Below are 12,434 nucleotides of genomic sequence, written 5' to 3'. Positions count from 1 at the left end.
GACTCCATCCGCACGATCGTCTTGTTGCAGTTTCACCCCTTTTTCCTCCGTGTTCAAACTTATCGCTGCTTTTGTCCTTATGTTATTTTCCTCCTCCTTAATGTAACAACCGAAGATTCATTTATTCCGTAATGGCGCCCCCTACAGCCACATAACTTCTACCTTCCCTCAGCATTACAAGAAGTCCAACCTTTTCCGCGATGGTTAACGTCTCCCTCGGCCTTTTGGGCTCAGGCGCTTTTGTTGGTGCAGAATCAGGATACAGAACACAATGTGCATTCAAAAACAGCGAGACAGTGAAAGGTGAACCGTGACATAGTGAGGGACCATTGTATTACAAAAATAAACTCGTAAGTGAATAAACTAAAACTAATTAAGTTAAAAATGTAGAGTAATTATCGTGATGGTTTAAATATATCATTATTAATTAACCGTTGGATTTATATAGCGCCTTTAAGACTCCCAAAGTGCTTTACAGTGCATTATTCACATTCACTCCGTACTTGGTGGTGGTAAACTCCTATTGTAGCCACAGCTGCCCTGGTGCAGACGGATGGAGCAACGCTGCCTTTCTGTGCCGTCAGACCGTCCGACACACTCACTCACACATCACATTCATACTGGAAAAAGTGAGTGAAGTGAGTGAGAAATTAGTTTATTTAAGGTTATCTGCCATTTGTACTTTGTGAGGAAAAAAACAGTAGATTTGATCAGTCAAAGGTTGAATTTTTTTTATATATTTCGACCACACTGTAGTTAATATTTGTCTACTAAGTGTTTTATTGTACTATTTATTCATTGCGTCTAATTTTATTTAAACAATGTGGTATGTTTAGAAAGCATTTACTGGGATTATGCTGCTGTGGGGTTATTTTCTGCCTGACATAAAGTGGACTAAAGTGTTATTCAGTGATCAATATCATTTATCCCGCTATTTTCTGTTGCAATATATCTCAAGTATAAAATTAGTTATGTTGACGGGGTTATATACAATGTTAATGGTCTTGGATTGTCTGTAATAAACTCGCTGAAGTGCTCTAAAAATGTCCTGAAATTGTAATATCGATATGTGAGCGGGAGGACTGTGATATATGACTGAATCGTGCCGTATATTTTAGCATGTTTAACAGGTAATTATGTTTTTCCCTACAGTTAATAGCTGAATGTGAACAAGTGAAGACGGAGAGAGACACAGAGCTTATAAATGAGAAGGTTCTTATAGCGATGTGTGAAATGGGCCTGGACCGAGAACGCACAATCCAGGTAAACTTAATTAACTTTTAAATATAACTCACCTGCGGTTACAAAAATACACATACCATTAACCTCCGCTAATGATGCTGTGAATGTGTGCTCATGCTTGTCCAATCCTGTCTGTCTTTTGTGCGTCTTTAGTCTCTACAAACAGACGCTTACGATCACTACAGCGCCATCTACAGTCTGTTGGCAGATCGCCTCAAGAAACACAAGACGCTGCGGGTTGCTCCTCCAACACCGCGACCAATTAGTTATCCTCTTAATGCTGTTCCGGTAAAGAGTTATTAAAAAAATATATATAAACATAACTACTTAAAAAAACTATTATTTATTCACTCTTTTGACATCTTCTTGTGGTGTTGTAAGGGATTTTGTTGTGCAGGACTGTAGTGTTGCCCTGTGCGTTTCATGAAAGTGTTCCTGTTGTCCACATATGCCAATCCCACACCTCTAATAAGATTGCTGAATGTTTAGGCCAATCCTCACCTGACCTTTTGTGCTTTTACCCAGCAGACAGACCCACAGGGTAATCCAGTTAGCATTACCGTCCCCCATGTCCAGCTTATCAACCCGGAGAACGAGATCGTGGAGGTGAGTCAACTGCACAGGAAAAACCGGACAATAAACACGTCACACCTACATTTCACTGGAATGAGGCTTCGTGTGATTGAAAAAGCAACAAGCTTTGTGTGGAAAGTTGACCGACAATTAAATTAATTTCAGGAAGAATGTATGCATAGATATTTTTTATTAGTTTTTTTTAAAATGCTTGCTTCTTGGATATATTTTTAGTATATTCTTAGATAAAATCACATTTCAATTATCAAACATGCCATTTCTGTTCAGGAAGTTCTAAACAAGTTACTTTAAAATGTAAGAAATGCACATCAACTTTACACTACTGCACAATCACAGCTGATACTTTCCCATATTTTGTCTACACTTTTCTCCTGCCACTGCAGCTCAGAACAGCGATGATTACTCACACATACAATCGCTCAAAAGTGCACACACATGCAACATGCACTGCCTCGCTGCTGAGTCACAAATACTGTTGTACACAACAATGTCTGAGATCCCCGCATTGCAGCAGGAAATCTAACAACACACCTTTTAAAGCCTGAATATTTTAATGTAAAAGGTGCAAACCAGTCATTTGTCATTTTCTAGTACGGTTAAGTGGGTACTTTTCATTTGGCAGCAGGCTCGTGTGTGATATAAGGCAATTCACGGGTGATGAAATGTGTTGTTTTTTTTTTGTATTTTCAGCCTGATGGTAGCATGGCTCTGGACAGTGATGAAGGAGAGGAACCTTCTCCAGAAGCAATGGCTCGATATCTGTCGATGAGGAGGCACACAGTGGGGGTTCCAGACCAAAGGTAAAACCTCTTTAAGATTGATCCTTAGAGTTTTGCTTTTTCTGGAATAGAAAAATCATATAGTGCTACTAGCTATTATGCACCACACTACTGGTTGACCACTTTCTCCTTCCATATTTTAACATAATTGCTGCAGCTCTGTATGTTATATTTTCCTTAACATAAAAGATGTTTACCGTCTTTAACATATTTTTTGAGGCCAAGCTGTTAAACTCTAACCCTGATCCTCTCTCCGTACAGGACGGAGGGGCAGGAGGACCTCCAGAAGCTGCCCCCTGGTTTCCCTCGAGGGGTGGTGCCACAGCCACCCTTCCCTACTTTGGCTCCCACCATGGGTCAAATGCACACGCTCATGCCCACTCAGAGCCTGCAGCCCACACAGCAGCTGGAATACAAGGTACAACCCTCTAAGAACAAACCAGGAGTCCTACAAATGTCTGGATGAATGTTAAGATATTGGCTGGTTTTCAGATAATTCTTGGAAATGTACTCACTTTACTAAATGTGTGTGTGAATTTTGGACTTGGCTAGTATAAAAATGCCACCATCTTGTATTTCAAGTAGTATAAAGATCAGTATTATTCAAACATCTGACTTGTCTTGTACAGGAGCAGTCCTTATTGCAGCCGCCCACCCTGCAGTTGCTCAATGGCATGGGACCACTCGGGCGCAGAGCCTCAGACGGTGGGGCAAACATTCAGCTTCACGCACAGCTTCTCAAAAGGCCCCGGGGCCCCTCTCCTCTGGTCACCAGTCCTGTGGGCGTAAGTGCTCGTCTCATCACAGAAAACTCGTGTACAGTGATTACAATGCTACTTTAAAAGTCCTTGAAAGTTGATTCAAACCTCTTAAGACAAATTGTTCGTATGTGAGTCATTTTATGCATAAACTAGTTGTTTGAAAGAGCCTGACTTTTGTTACATATGACTGACAATTCAAGTTATATATATATTTATTTATAGTTAAATTATTGTGTTTCATCACAAATATTTTATAGATAGATAGAATAAAACTGTGCTATGTATAGACTTACTTATTGGATTCAAAGGTTTGCTCAAAATGCATTAGGTGACTTTTTTTATTTCTGTTTGTGAATTCGTGTAGCACCCAATCCCCGTGGCTCCGGTGGATGAGGAGGGCTCGGACGGAGAGCCAGACCAGGAGGCAGTGCAGAGGTAACTCATGGGGGAACAGTGTTTGGTGATGGGCTTCACTTCTATAGCGATGCTGTTTAAAATGGATGCTCTGAAAGACCCACTGCCCGTGTGAAAGATCAGACATCAGTAAAATAAACATAACATTATGAAACTTTAAATAAGACACTTGTAGCAGTGTCTTCTTAGAAGTTTAATAGAAACCTCACAGTTCTGATGAGGGCTGGGTCTGTTCAGTGGTCCACTTCAGACAGCGCCTCCTGCTGGTGTCCTGGGTTGCTGGGAGCGCGTGCCTTCAGGCTGCTGTGCTTTTCCTGTGGGTGGTGCCTCTGCTGCGGTGCTTACACCATCTCTCCTCCTTTCTCCATTGTGCAAGTGCCTTCTGCCACAAACTAAATCTGCCCAAATCCAGCCGTTTTATCTCTAAAACTCTTCGGCCAAAAGCCGCTTGGTCTCTTATTGTTTCAGAACGTGCCAAATTGTTCTCCAGACTTTCTCACTCTGTCTTACACGGCTTCGCTAACTCTCAAGCTTGCAAATAAAAAAGCAACAGTTCCAATCCTGAAATTGGAAGCTGGGGTTCGGGCTTTCCATAAGCTCTACCATCCATCTATGGTGTAATGTACTGTGTGTTTTCTGATTGGCTAAGATGATATGAATGATGGCACCTATTGGCAGAGGTGGGAAGGGTGGGCCTATCCCCCCGCCCCATTAGCCAATGAGGACAGAGAGCTGACCAGCGCTGCTTCCTGTCTCCCACCCTCACTCCTCCCCTCCCTGCGGCCCAGGTACCTGGCGAACCGCACCAAGCGGCACACGACGCACACGCCCATGAGCACAACGCATGGCGAGCCCTCTGCAGAGGCGCAGCGGCCCCAGGGCCCCCGCCAGAGGGCGCTGTGGGCCCCCGACATACACATTCGGTGAGGGATGGTCCCTGTGTGTACGCACAGACACTCACACATGTAATGCACTGGCACGCTCCACATGCACTGTGTACACGCACTGGACGTCCTGAAGAAGAAGAGCACACAATCACACCATTATACAAATGTGTCTGAAATCATAATGTGTAGCTGTTTCTTCCACACAAACCTGGAGAGAAAAGGTATGTAACAAACACCAAGAATGTCTGGCGACTTCCACCAGTCCCAATCATAACAAGGTTAAAAAAAAAAGTAAAATGGTGAAAAACCTTATCCAGATTTCTTTTTAACCTTGTTCTGATCCATCCTGAGGTAGCACAGTTCCTGTTTGAGAAACTTCACATTGTTGTTGTTGTATTATTCCTCTTAAATTAGGGGGATTTGAGAGAGATCTCAAACAAAACTTGGATAAGACTCAAGAGAAACAATAGTTTTGTCCTTGTTTTGTCCTTGGTTTGTAAGTGCACTTATCCCCTCTTGTGTTTGCAGCTCGAGTAGATTTTGTATAGTCTGGATCGTTATAGTTATGTATTTCATTTATTCCACAGTTGATGTCCTAAAATTGTGATAGTTAGTGAAAGCATTAGTTTTTTTGTTTTGTTTTTTTTTTCTACCAAAATGCTTCTGAAAAATTAGCAATTGTCATGTTAAAGTTTATAGATTTGAACCTTCTGTAGATTCGCACTGTACTGAATGTGACACAGGTTCACTTTTGTTCAATAGTTTTACAAAAATAAGATTTCTAGAGAAAAACTGTAAAAAAAAACAAAACTGTTGGGTGTTTTTTTTTTTTTTTTTTCTCCCCAAGATATTTACACTTTTTGCTTAAAACTCAAATAATTAGATCTTAAATGTTTTAAATACAATCTCTCACATGAGTCTGTCTGTTTCTCTCATTTTTGTCTGTTTGAATGAATGCGTGCGAATGCTGTTGTTTTGTTTCCCTTTTGGGTCGGTCTGTGTGGCTTTGTGTCCGTCTCACGTTTAGGTCGAATTATAAGGACACTCTTCACCTGCCCATGGAGCGGTTCTCTCCCGTGCGGCGATTCTCAGACGGCGCTGCCACAATCCAGGCCTTCAAAGCCCAACTGGAGCACAGCAGCCTCATCAAGCAACTCAAACAGGTGAGACACGACAGAAAGTGGAGAAAGTTTATTTGAGAGGAGGTGGTAAAGTAAAACTGGAATTTGACACTTTGATTTTAGGTTTTGGGGCCGGTATATTTTAAAATAAGCATGAACAGGAATAGCACTGAAACTTATCATCTTAAGTGGAGAGATTTTAAGATTTTCCACCATTGAGTATTCATTTTTAGGCTTCAATACATTTATTTTGTGCTGTAATGTTCATTCACTCTTGACGCTTGCCCAGGGACACTCTGGCTTATCCGTGCCTGTCCCGCTGAGCCAATTGCCTCTCCAAGTACCACCAATCCCATAAACACACTTGAACACGTGCTCAGGGATACATCAACCGTATTCCCACCGGTTAGGATCACAATTCTTCTGTAAATGTGAACGAATTTAACCAAAAGTGGGACTGTTTGCGCCTTTATCCCTTGGAACTAGTTTATATTTGATGTAAAATGTTAGTATTGTACTGCATTTGAGTTGGTATAGCTTGATTTAATTCAATAAGTTATTTGATATTACATACTTCTGTGGCAACCGGATTCCAGTTTGTTTAAATAGAAGTGGATTCTCAGTGGGGGCTGCGTCTTGGCTCTGAGACACTGGGATTATCTAAGGGGGTTTTTGATCAGAGGGGGTGTAAACACTTGTGTGACCTACTTAAGGGACTATGGCAGTAATGGAAAAAGTCTTCTATTTTCAAAGCTCATGACACAATTTGGGCACACATGGTTTAAACGGTTAGAATTTATGCATATTTCCACATTGTCATCCTTCCCTTTGACCTCATAATTTAGACACTGCCACTGCAAAATCCCCAAGTCTCAGGCGTCCCATAAACTCGCAGCATTGAGTCTGAGATTGGCCAATTAAATACAACATTCATCTTGAGCTTTCTAGTGATATTTAGTAAATAATAAGAATAACTGAATAATAGCAAATGGCAAAGAAAGAACACTCCCAAATTACCTATTCCCATCTGAAAAAGGAGTAAAAACACAGTGTATATTATTCAAATCTATCCAGCGTCTCAAACATAGTTGTAAAGTAAATGTTTGTTGCATAATTTGTGTGGTGTAGGAGTGTGAGCAGCTTCAGAAGATGTACGCTGCACATCAGGACGAGAAGATCCTCGAGCACACCCAGCAGCAGCATATTCTCTACCAGCAAGAGCAACAGCAAATCCTCCACCAGCAAATCCAGGTAAACTGTCCCTCTGTCCCTCTGTCCCTTTGCCCTTCTGCCCCTCTCCCTCACTGCCCCTCTCCTCCTCTGCGCCTTTGTCCCGCTTTCCCTCTGTCTCTCTGCTCCTCTGGTCCTCTGTTCTTCTGCCCCACTGTCCTTCGGCCTCTCTGTTCCACTTTCCCTCCGCCTCTCTGACATCCTCTGCCCCTGTCCTCCTCTGCCTCTCCGCCCCTCTGTCCACCTCTGCCCCTCTGCCCATGTCATCTTCTGCCCCTCTGCCCCCCTGTCCTCCTCTGCCCCTCCGCCCCTCTGTCCACCTCTGCCCCTCTGCCCATGTCATCTTCTGCCCCTCTGCCCCCCTGTCCTCCTCTGCCTCTCCGCCCCTCTGGCCTCCTCTGCCCCTGTCCTCCTCTGCCCCTCTGTCCTCCTCTGTCCTCCTCTGCCCCTCTGTCCTCCTCTGTCCTCCTCTGCCCCTCTGTCCTCCTCTGCCCTCCTCTGCCTCTCTGCCCCTCTGTCCTCCTCTGCCCCTCTGTCCTCCTCTGCCCCTCTGTCCTCCTCTGCCTCTCCGCCCCTCTGTCCTCCTCTGCCCCTGTCCTCCCCTGCCCCTCTGTCCTCCTCTGCCTCTCCGCCCCTCTGTCCTCCTCTGCCCCTGTCCTCCTCTGCCCCTGTCCTCCTCTGCCCCTGTCCTCCTCTGCCCCTGTCCTCCTCTGCCTCTTTGCATAGATGTAAAAATGTGGCTGTGTAATGACATATCTCTTAATAAAATGACATTTGAAGACCATCATACCTTTTAATTTACCATGTCACCATTTACCAGGCCACATAAAATGATGTGGAGGGCCACATTTGGCCCCCGGGCCTTGAGTTTGACACATGTGATATAGAGTATAGAATATAGAGTATAGAATATAGAGTATAGAATATAGAGTATAGAATATAGAGGATAGAATATAGAGGATAGAATATAGAGGATAGAATATAGAGGATAGAATATAGAGGATAGAATATAGAGGATAGAATATAGAGTGTATATATAATAATACAAGCAGTGTTTTGCAACTGACTTTGATACAAAACACTATCAGTCACAAACTCCTGCTTCACTTTTCCGTCTGAAAAATCTCATCTAAAGCTGTGCATGTGCCGTATAATGCATGCATGTGAATACTAGTGTGAGAGCTAGAGACTTGGGGGACAGATTTGAAAAGTAAGAGCTGAAGTTAAATCTGTCAACTGAAGAAAACATTGTAGGAGTGAAGACGTTTTGACAAGTTGACAGATTTAACTTCATCTTTTACGATGGATCAGACCTGGACCTGGGATTACACAGATAAATTCTTACTTCCGTGGTTTGAAAATGACATACTCCAGCTTTAAAGGCTGTGAAAAGCCCCTCATGGTCATGACAGGAATAAGGTCGAGTGTTTATATGAGATGTTTAGGGGATAAAGTCAATAATGTGATTGATCGTTTTGGACATGTACAGGGGGGTGACCGAGGATACTTTTGTTTTGTAAAATAATGACACGTGGATTTGAGCTGCCAGAGAGGAATCCAAAAGAAAGGATAAGCGTGTAGTCATGATGATCAGTGGGAGGAGGATGCTTTTTATCAGCATTTAAGAATTAGTAATACACTGACATTTACTGTAACACAATTACCCGCTGTAAAATAAAGCACGAGCTCCTTTGTAGTTTCTCATGTGCAGCAATGACTTACAACAAAGCGACAATTTGCTCTTGGCCTAATGAAATGTCCTTCTGGTTATTGGATGTGGCAATGAACCGTTAAATCTATTGTCATACAAAGGGAATAAAGAGGAATGTATTGTGTCAAGTAGGGTGCTCCTTTGCTCATCTGGAAAGAGTGACTCAAGTAACCAGAATCTCCACATGACGGGGCTTTAAAAATATTAATAAAGATGAATAACATTTGGAAACACATTTGTCGTTCAAGGGTGACATGGAGCTTTAGCAACTGGAGTATTTAAAGACCCCGGTCGCTAGTTATTTATCTGCGGAATCATGTGGTGTTGATTGATCTCAAGTCGTTTGCGCGGAAAAATATTCAAAGATCGTAAAGTCGGATTGCTCGAGCCTTGTGTGGCGTTGCAGTAGAAATTAAAATGCACGTTGTAGTCCATTTTGCACACACCTGAGCGCGTTCCAAGTTATAGTCCCAGAGTCCCCCGTGTGCTAAATGTAATGTTTCATATAGTTTCAAGTGGTGCTTCCATTTGTCTTTCTCTAGGGTCTGTCTTTAGGCCACGGAGAGAGCCAGCCCAGTCATCTAACCCACCAGCTGCAGAGGTACGCGCACACACTTACACGCACACATTAGTCATGGGCAACATTAAACCTTATCCTGGTGCAGTGTTATCGACTCCAACTGTTACATAACAATCGTGTCTTTCTCTGCTCCTACTCTCCTCCCTCAGGCTCCGCATCCAGCCCTCCAGTCCTCCTCCAACTCACCCCAGCAACCATCTCTTCAGACAGCCCAACCAGAGTCCCCCGCCTGGCTCTGCCGCCTTAATGCAAGGACACGGTAACAATGGATGCTAATAATAATAAAAATAATAATAATAATGATGTTTTTAATGGGGTTTTGTCCATAAGTCACTATTTATCGACGTAAATTCACAATATAAATTCCAGACGATTTATATTTTGTCATGTTTGCCCTGCTTGTCTTGTTCCTCTATGACATTAAACACATGCCACTAGATAAATTACAGGTTAGATCTGTGCAAAAGCGACCCCACTCACAATAAGAATGCACGTTATTCCAGGTATTTGAGCGTAATTTACTAAACGCAGCATGGATACGTTTAATGCCAGACTGGAGTAGCACAAAATTGCCGTTGCGATTTAACCAAAACTAATGATTTCTTCTCATTTTTGTTGTTCTCACATCCAGGAGGTCCTTCACAAGTGCAGTACGGAGCCCCAGCACTTTACCAGGGCCAGAGTGGAAGCCCGCCGCCCACAGGTTTACCACGAGTGTCTCTCTCGACCAATCAGCAAGCAGCATCCGCCCGCCCTCCGGTCCCACTGGCGCAGGGGGTACCTCAGCAACAGCAGGTTAGAGCATCTATAAACATGTTCTAAATAGATATACTTGGATATAGGGGTTGTATAATGGTGCATAAACGGCACATAACAACATTCTCCACAGCAAATGTTTAATTATATCAAAAAGACTTAAAGCGGCATCAACCTGCTGCATCTAATCATGGTCTTTACACTTTTAGTACTTTTTTTAAAGATTTTAAGTTGGATAAGTCATAAATCGATGTTGCTTTTCATCCACAAATACAAACTTTTAACGTTGGTGTCACGAGATTAAAAATTTCACATCTTCCCCAAAGATATATTGAGAAATTGTGGTCAATATCATACGACCCAGCTCTTATTCCATTAGTTTACCTTGTGTTGTACGTCTGTTGTGTTCAGGTGACGATCCAGGTGCAGGAGGTGGAGCTAGGGGGCGGGGCTCAGCGACCGGGCGGTTTCCTGGCGACACCGTGTCACAGGGTCCTGGGGAAACAGCTCAGTGCTGACAACGCAGAGACGCACAGGTGATGCCCCCCGTTCGACGCTTCAAACCTCCCAGAAAACAACAACGGGATCGTTTTTTTTAATTCATTTTTGTTTGATGTTCGTCTGTTTTTACCTCCATGTTTTTATCCATTGCTTCATTTGTTACCATTTGTCATTTTTGTCAGCTGATATACTTGAACACACACAATATCGGTGAATCAGGGAAGCCATTTTGTATTTTAAACACCGCTGGATCATTTGTTTGTTTGTTTATCACTGCCAAATTATCGTCTCTTTTTGCTGAGATGCCGTCCTCATCCACCCGTCAGCTCGTTGTAGTTGGGTGAGTGGTTGTAACTTTGATATGGTGGTAGCAGCTCCCACTTCCCACAGTTGGAAAATAGCACCCAGGAACTAACTCGGTCACATCCTTTCTGTTTTCTTCACTGAGAGACTAACCATAACTCATCCTCCTTCACCTCGGCTAAAGGGAGCTCTCAGTGAACGCACTAGAACTGTGTCTCGTGTCATGGATTTGTCTGGTGTAGATTAGTGATACTGAGCTCTATACTGGGTTCCTACTCCTTTATAATATAATATAATATGTGATCTCTGAGTTCAAGAGTATTTGTCACAAGTAACTGAAAAGAAACATTTCAAAGTGTTGTTTTATTGTCACGATTAACATTCAGTCTGTGCCTATTCATGGGTCTTATCTTCCTCTTTTATACAAGATATTTTTAAGACTTTTCACTATAATATTTTGTTTTGAATTGTTAAATTTCTATGGCAACAGGGTTAAAACGCAATCATTAAAACCCATGAATAGGCTCTCATAAAGTAACTTATATAATCTATTGTAGAATTTACTGCTATGGTAATCAAAAGATGTTATCATAAGAGTAAAAAGTAAAGTTTTATTGGTGCAGATCGTGGCATTTCCTTTTAATTTCATTATTTAATCGATGCTACTGTGGTGATTATTAATCTCTGTAGAAACCCAGTAAAGATGACAACCCCAGTGTCTCGTAAACATGTGTGTAATTGTAGTTTTTGTGTATCTAGTCGCAGTCTGGGCCGCTTCACTTCAGCCTACGACCAGGCCCAGTTCAACCCTCACCTCTTCTCCGGTGACGCCGCCTCTCGAGGGGCCTCTGGGGTGGTGGGCTCCTACAGTCCGTACTTACAGGGCACCTCCCTCAAAGTGCCCGGGCTGGAGGGGTACCAGAGCGGGGCGGTGGGGGGCAACTACGGCGCCCCCTCCGCACTACAACAGGCTCTGCTGTCGCCCACTCCCATAGACTACCGCCCCCCTCAGCAACACGTTACCCCCACCCTCCAGGGCCTCCTCTCCCCGCGGCACTCTTTAACGGGACACGCGGACCCGAGGCTGAACCCGCAAGACCTGGCCGCGCTGTTGAAGAGGCAGACCCCGCGGCAAGGTACGGCGCCCCCTACCCCTCCCAGCGGTACCCCACAGGACTACGGGGAAATGCTCCTGCTCCGCCAGCTCAGCCAAGGGGAGAGCCTAGAGCCGCCCGCCCCGCAGTCCGCTCAAGCCAACCAACACTATCACCACCTGCTTCAAATACGATCCCCGGACGTTGCGCCTCAGACCCTCCCGTCCCAGCCCAGCCTGCCCCATTCGGAGAGCATGGAGGAGGACGAGGTGCCCGCGCCCTTCCACCACCCACACGACGGGCTGCTGGCCAAAGCCGGGGAGGGGCATGAACTACTAGGCCCGCCCCGAGGAGGAACCCCCCCGTACAACTCCCCGACGCACAGGCACGGATATATTAGAAATGCCCCAGCAAATAGAGGTACGGAATGGTCAAATTAAGTTGGATGAAATGTGTTCTGA

General features: G+C 43.9%; 1 protein-coding gene across 3 annotated transcripts in view; it reads left to right on the top strand.

Moving 5' to 3' along the window:
• sik3 (SIK family kinase 3) overlaps positions 1 to 12,434 on the top strand; it is a 38,793-nt gene that overhangs the window by 19,307 nt on the left and 7,052 nt on the right. Inside the window, exons 8-22 of one of the 3 annotated variants that reach the window (XM_033976453.2) lie at positions 1,153 to 1,263; positions 1,396 to 1,530; positions 1,768 to 1,848; positions 2,527 to 2,636; positions 2,877 to 3,033; positions 3,245 to 3,400; positions 3,741 to 3,811; positions 4,579 to 4,713; positions 5,705 to 5,840; positions 6,927 to 7,049; positions 9,282 to 9,340; positions 9,469 to 9,578; positions 9,951 to 10,114; positions 10,487 to 10,611; positions 11,639 to 12,393. In XM_033976453.2, coding sequence (XP_033832344.1) covers positions 1,153 to 1,263; positions 1,396 to 1,530; positions 1,768 to 1,848; positions 2,527 to 2,636; positions 2,877 to 3,033; positions 3,245 to 3,400; positions 3,741 to 3,811; positions 4,579 to 4,713; positions 5,705 to 5,840; positions 6,927 to 7,049; positions 9,282 to 9,340; positions 9,469 to 9,578; positions 9,951 to 10,114; positions 10,487 to 10,611; positions 11,639 to 12,393 — 2,428 coding nt within the window. The remainder of the gene's footprint in view (positions 1 to 1,152; positions 1,264 to 1,395; positions 1,531 to 1,767; positions 1,849 to 2,526; positions 2,637 to 2,876; positions 3,034 to 3,244; positions 3,401 to 3,740; positions 3,812 to 4,578; positions 4,714 to 5,704; positions 5,841 to 6,926; positions 7,050 to 9,281; positions 9,341 to 9,468; positions 9,579 to 9,950; positions 10,115 to 10,486; positions 10,612 to 11,638; positions 12,394 to 12,434) is intronic. The other 2 variants (XM_033976451.2, XM_055225860.1) reach the window with 2 other exon arrangements.

Source organism: Periophthalmus magnuspinnatus, chromosome 13 (assembly GCF_009829125.3).
Source record: "Periophthalmus magnuspinnatus isolate fPerMag1 chromosome 13, fPerMag1.2.pri, whole genome shotgun sequence".
NCBI lineage: Eukaryota > Metazoa > Chordata > Actinopteri > Gobiiformes > Gobiidae > Periophthalmus > Periophthalmus magnuspinnatus.
Note: the sequence above shows the minus strand (reverse complement) of the source record. Positions and strands in the feature narration are given on the sequence as shown.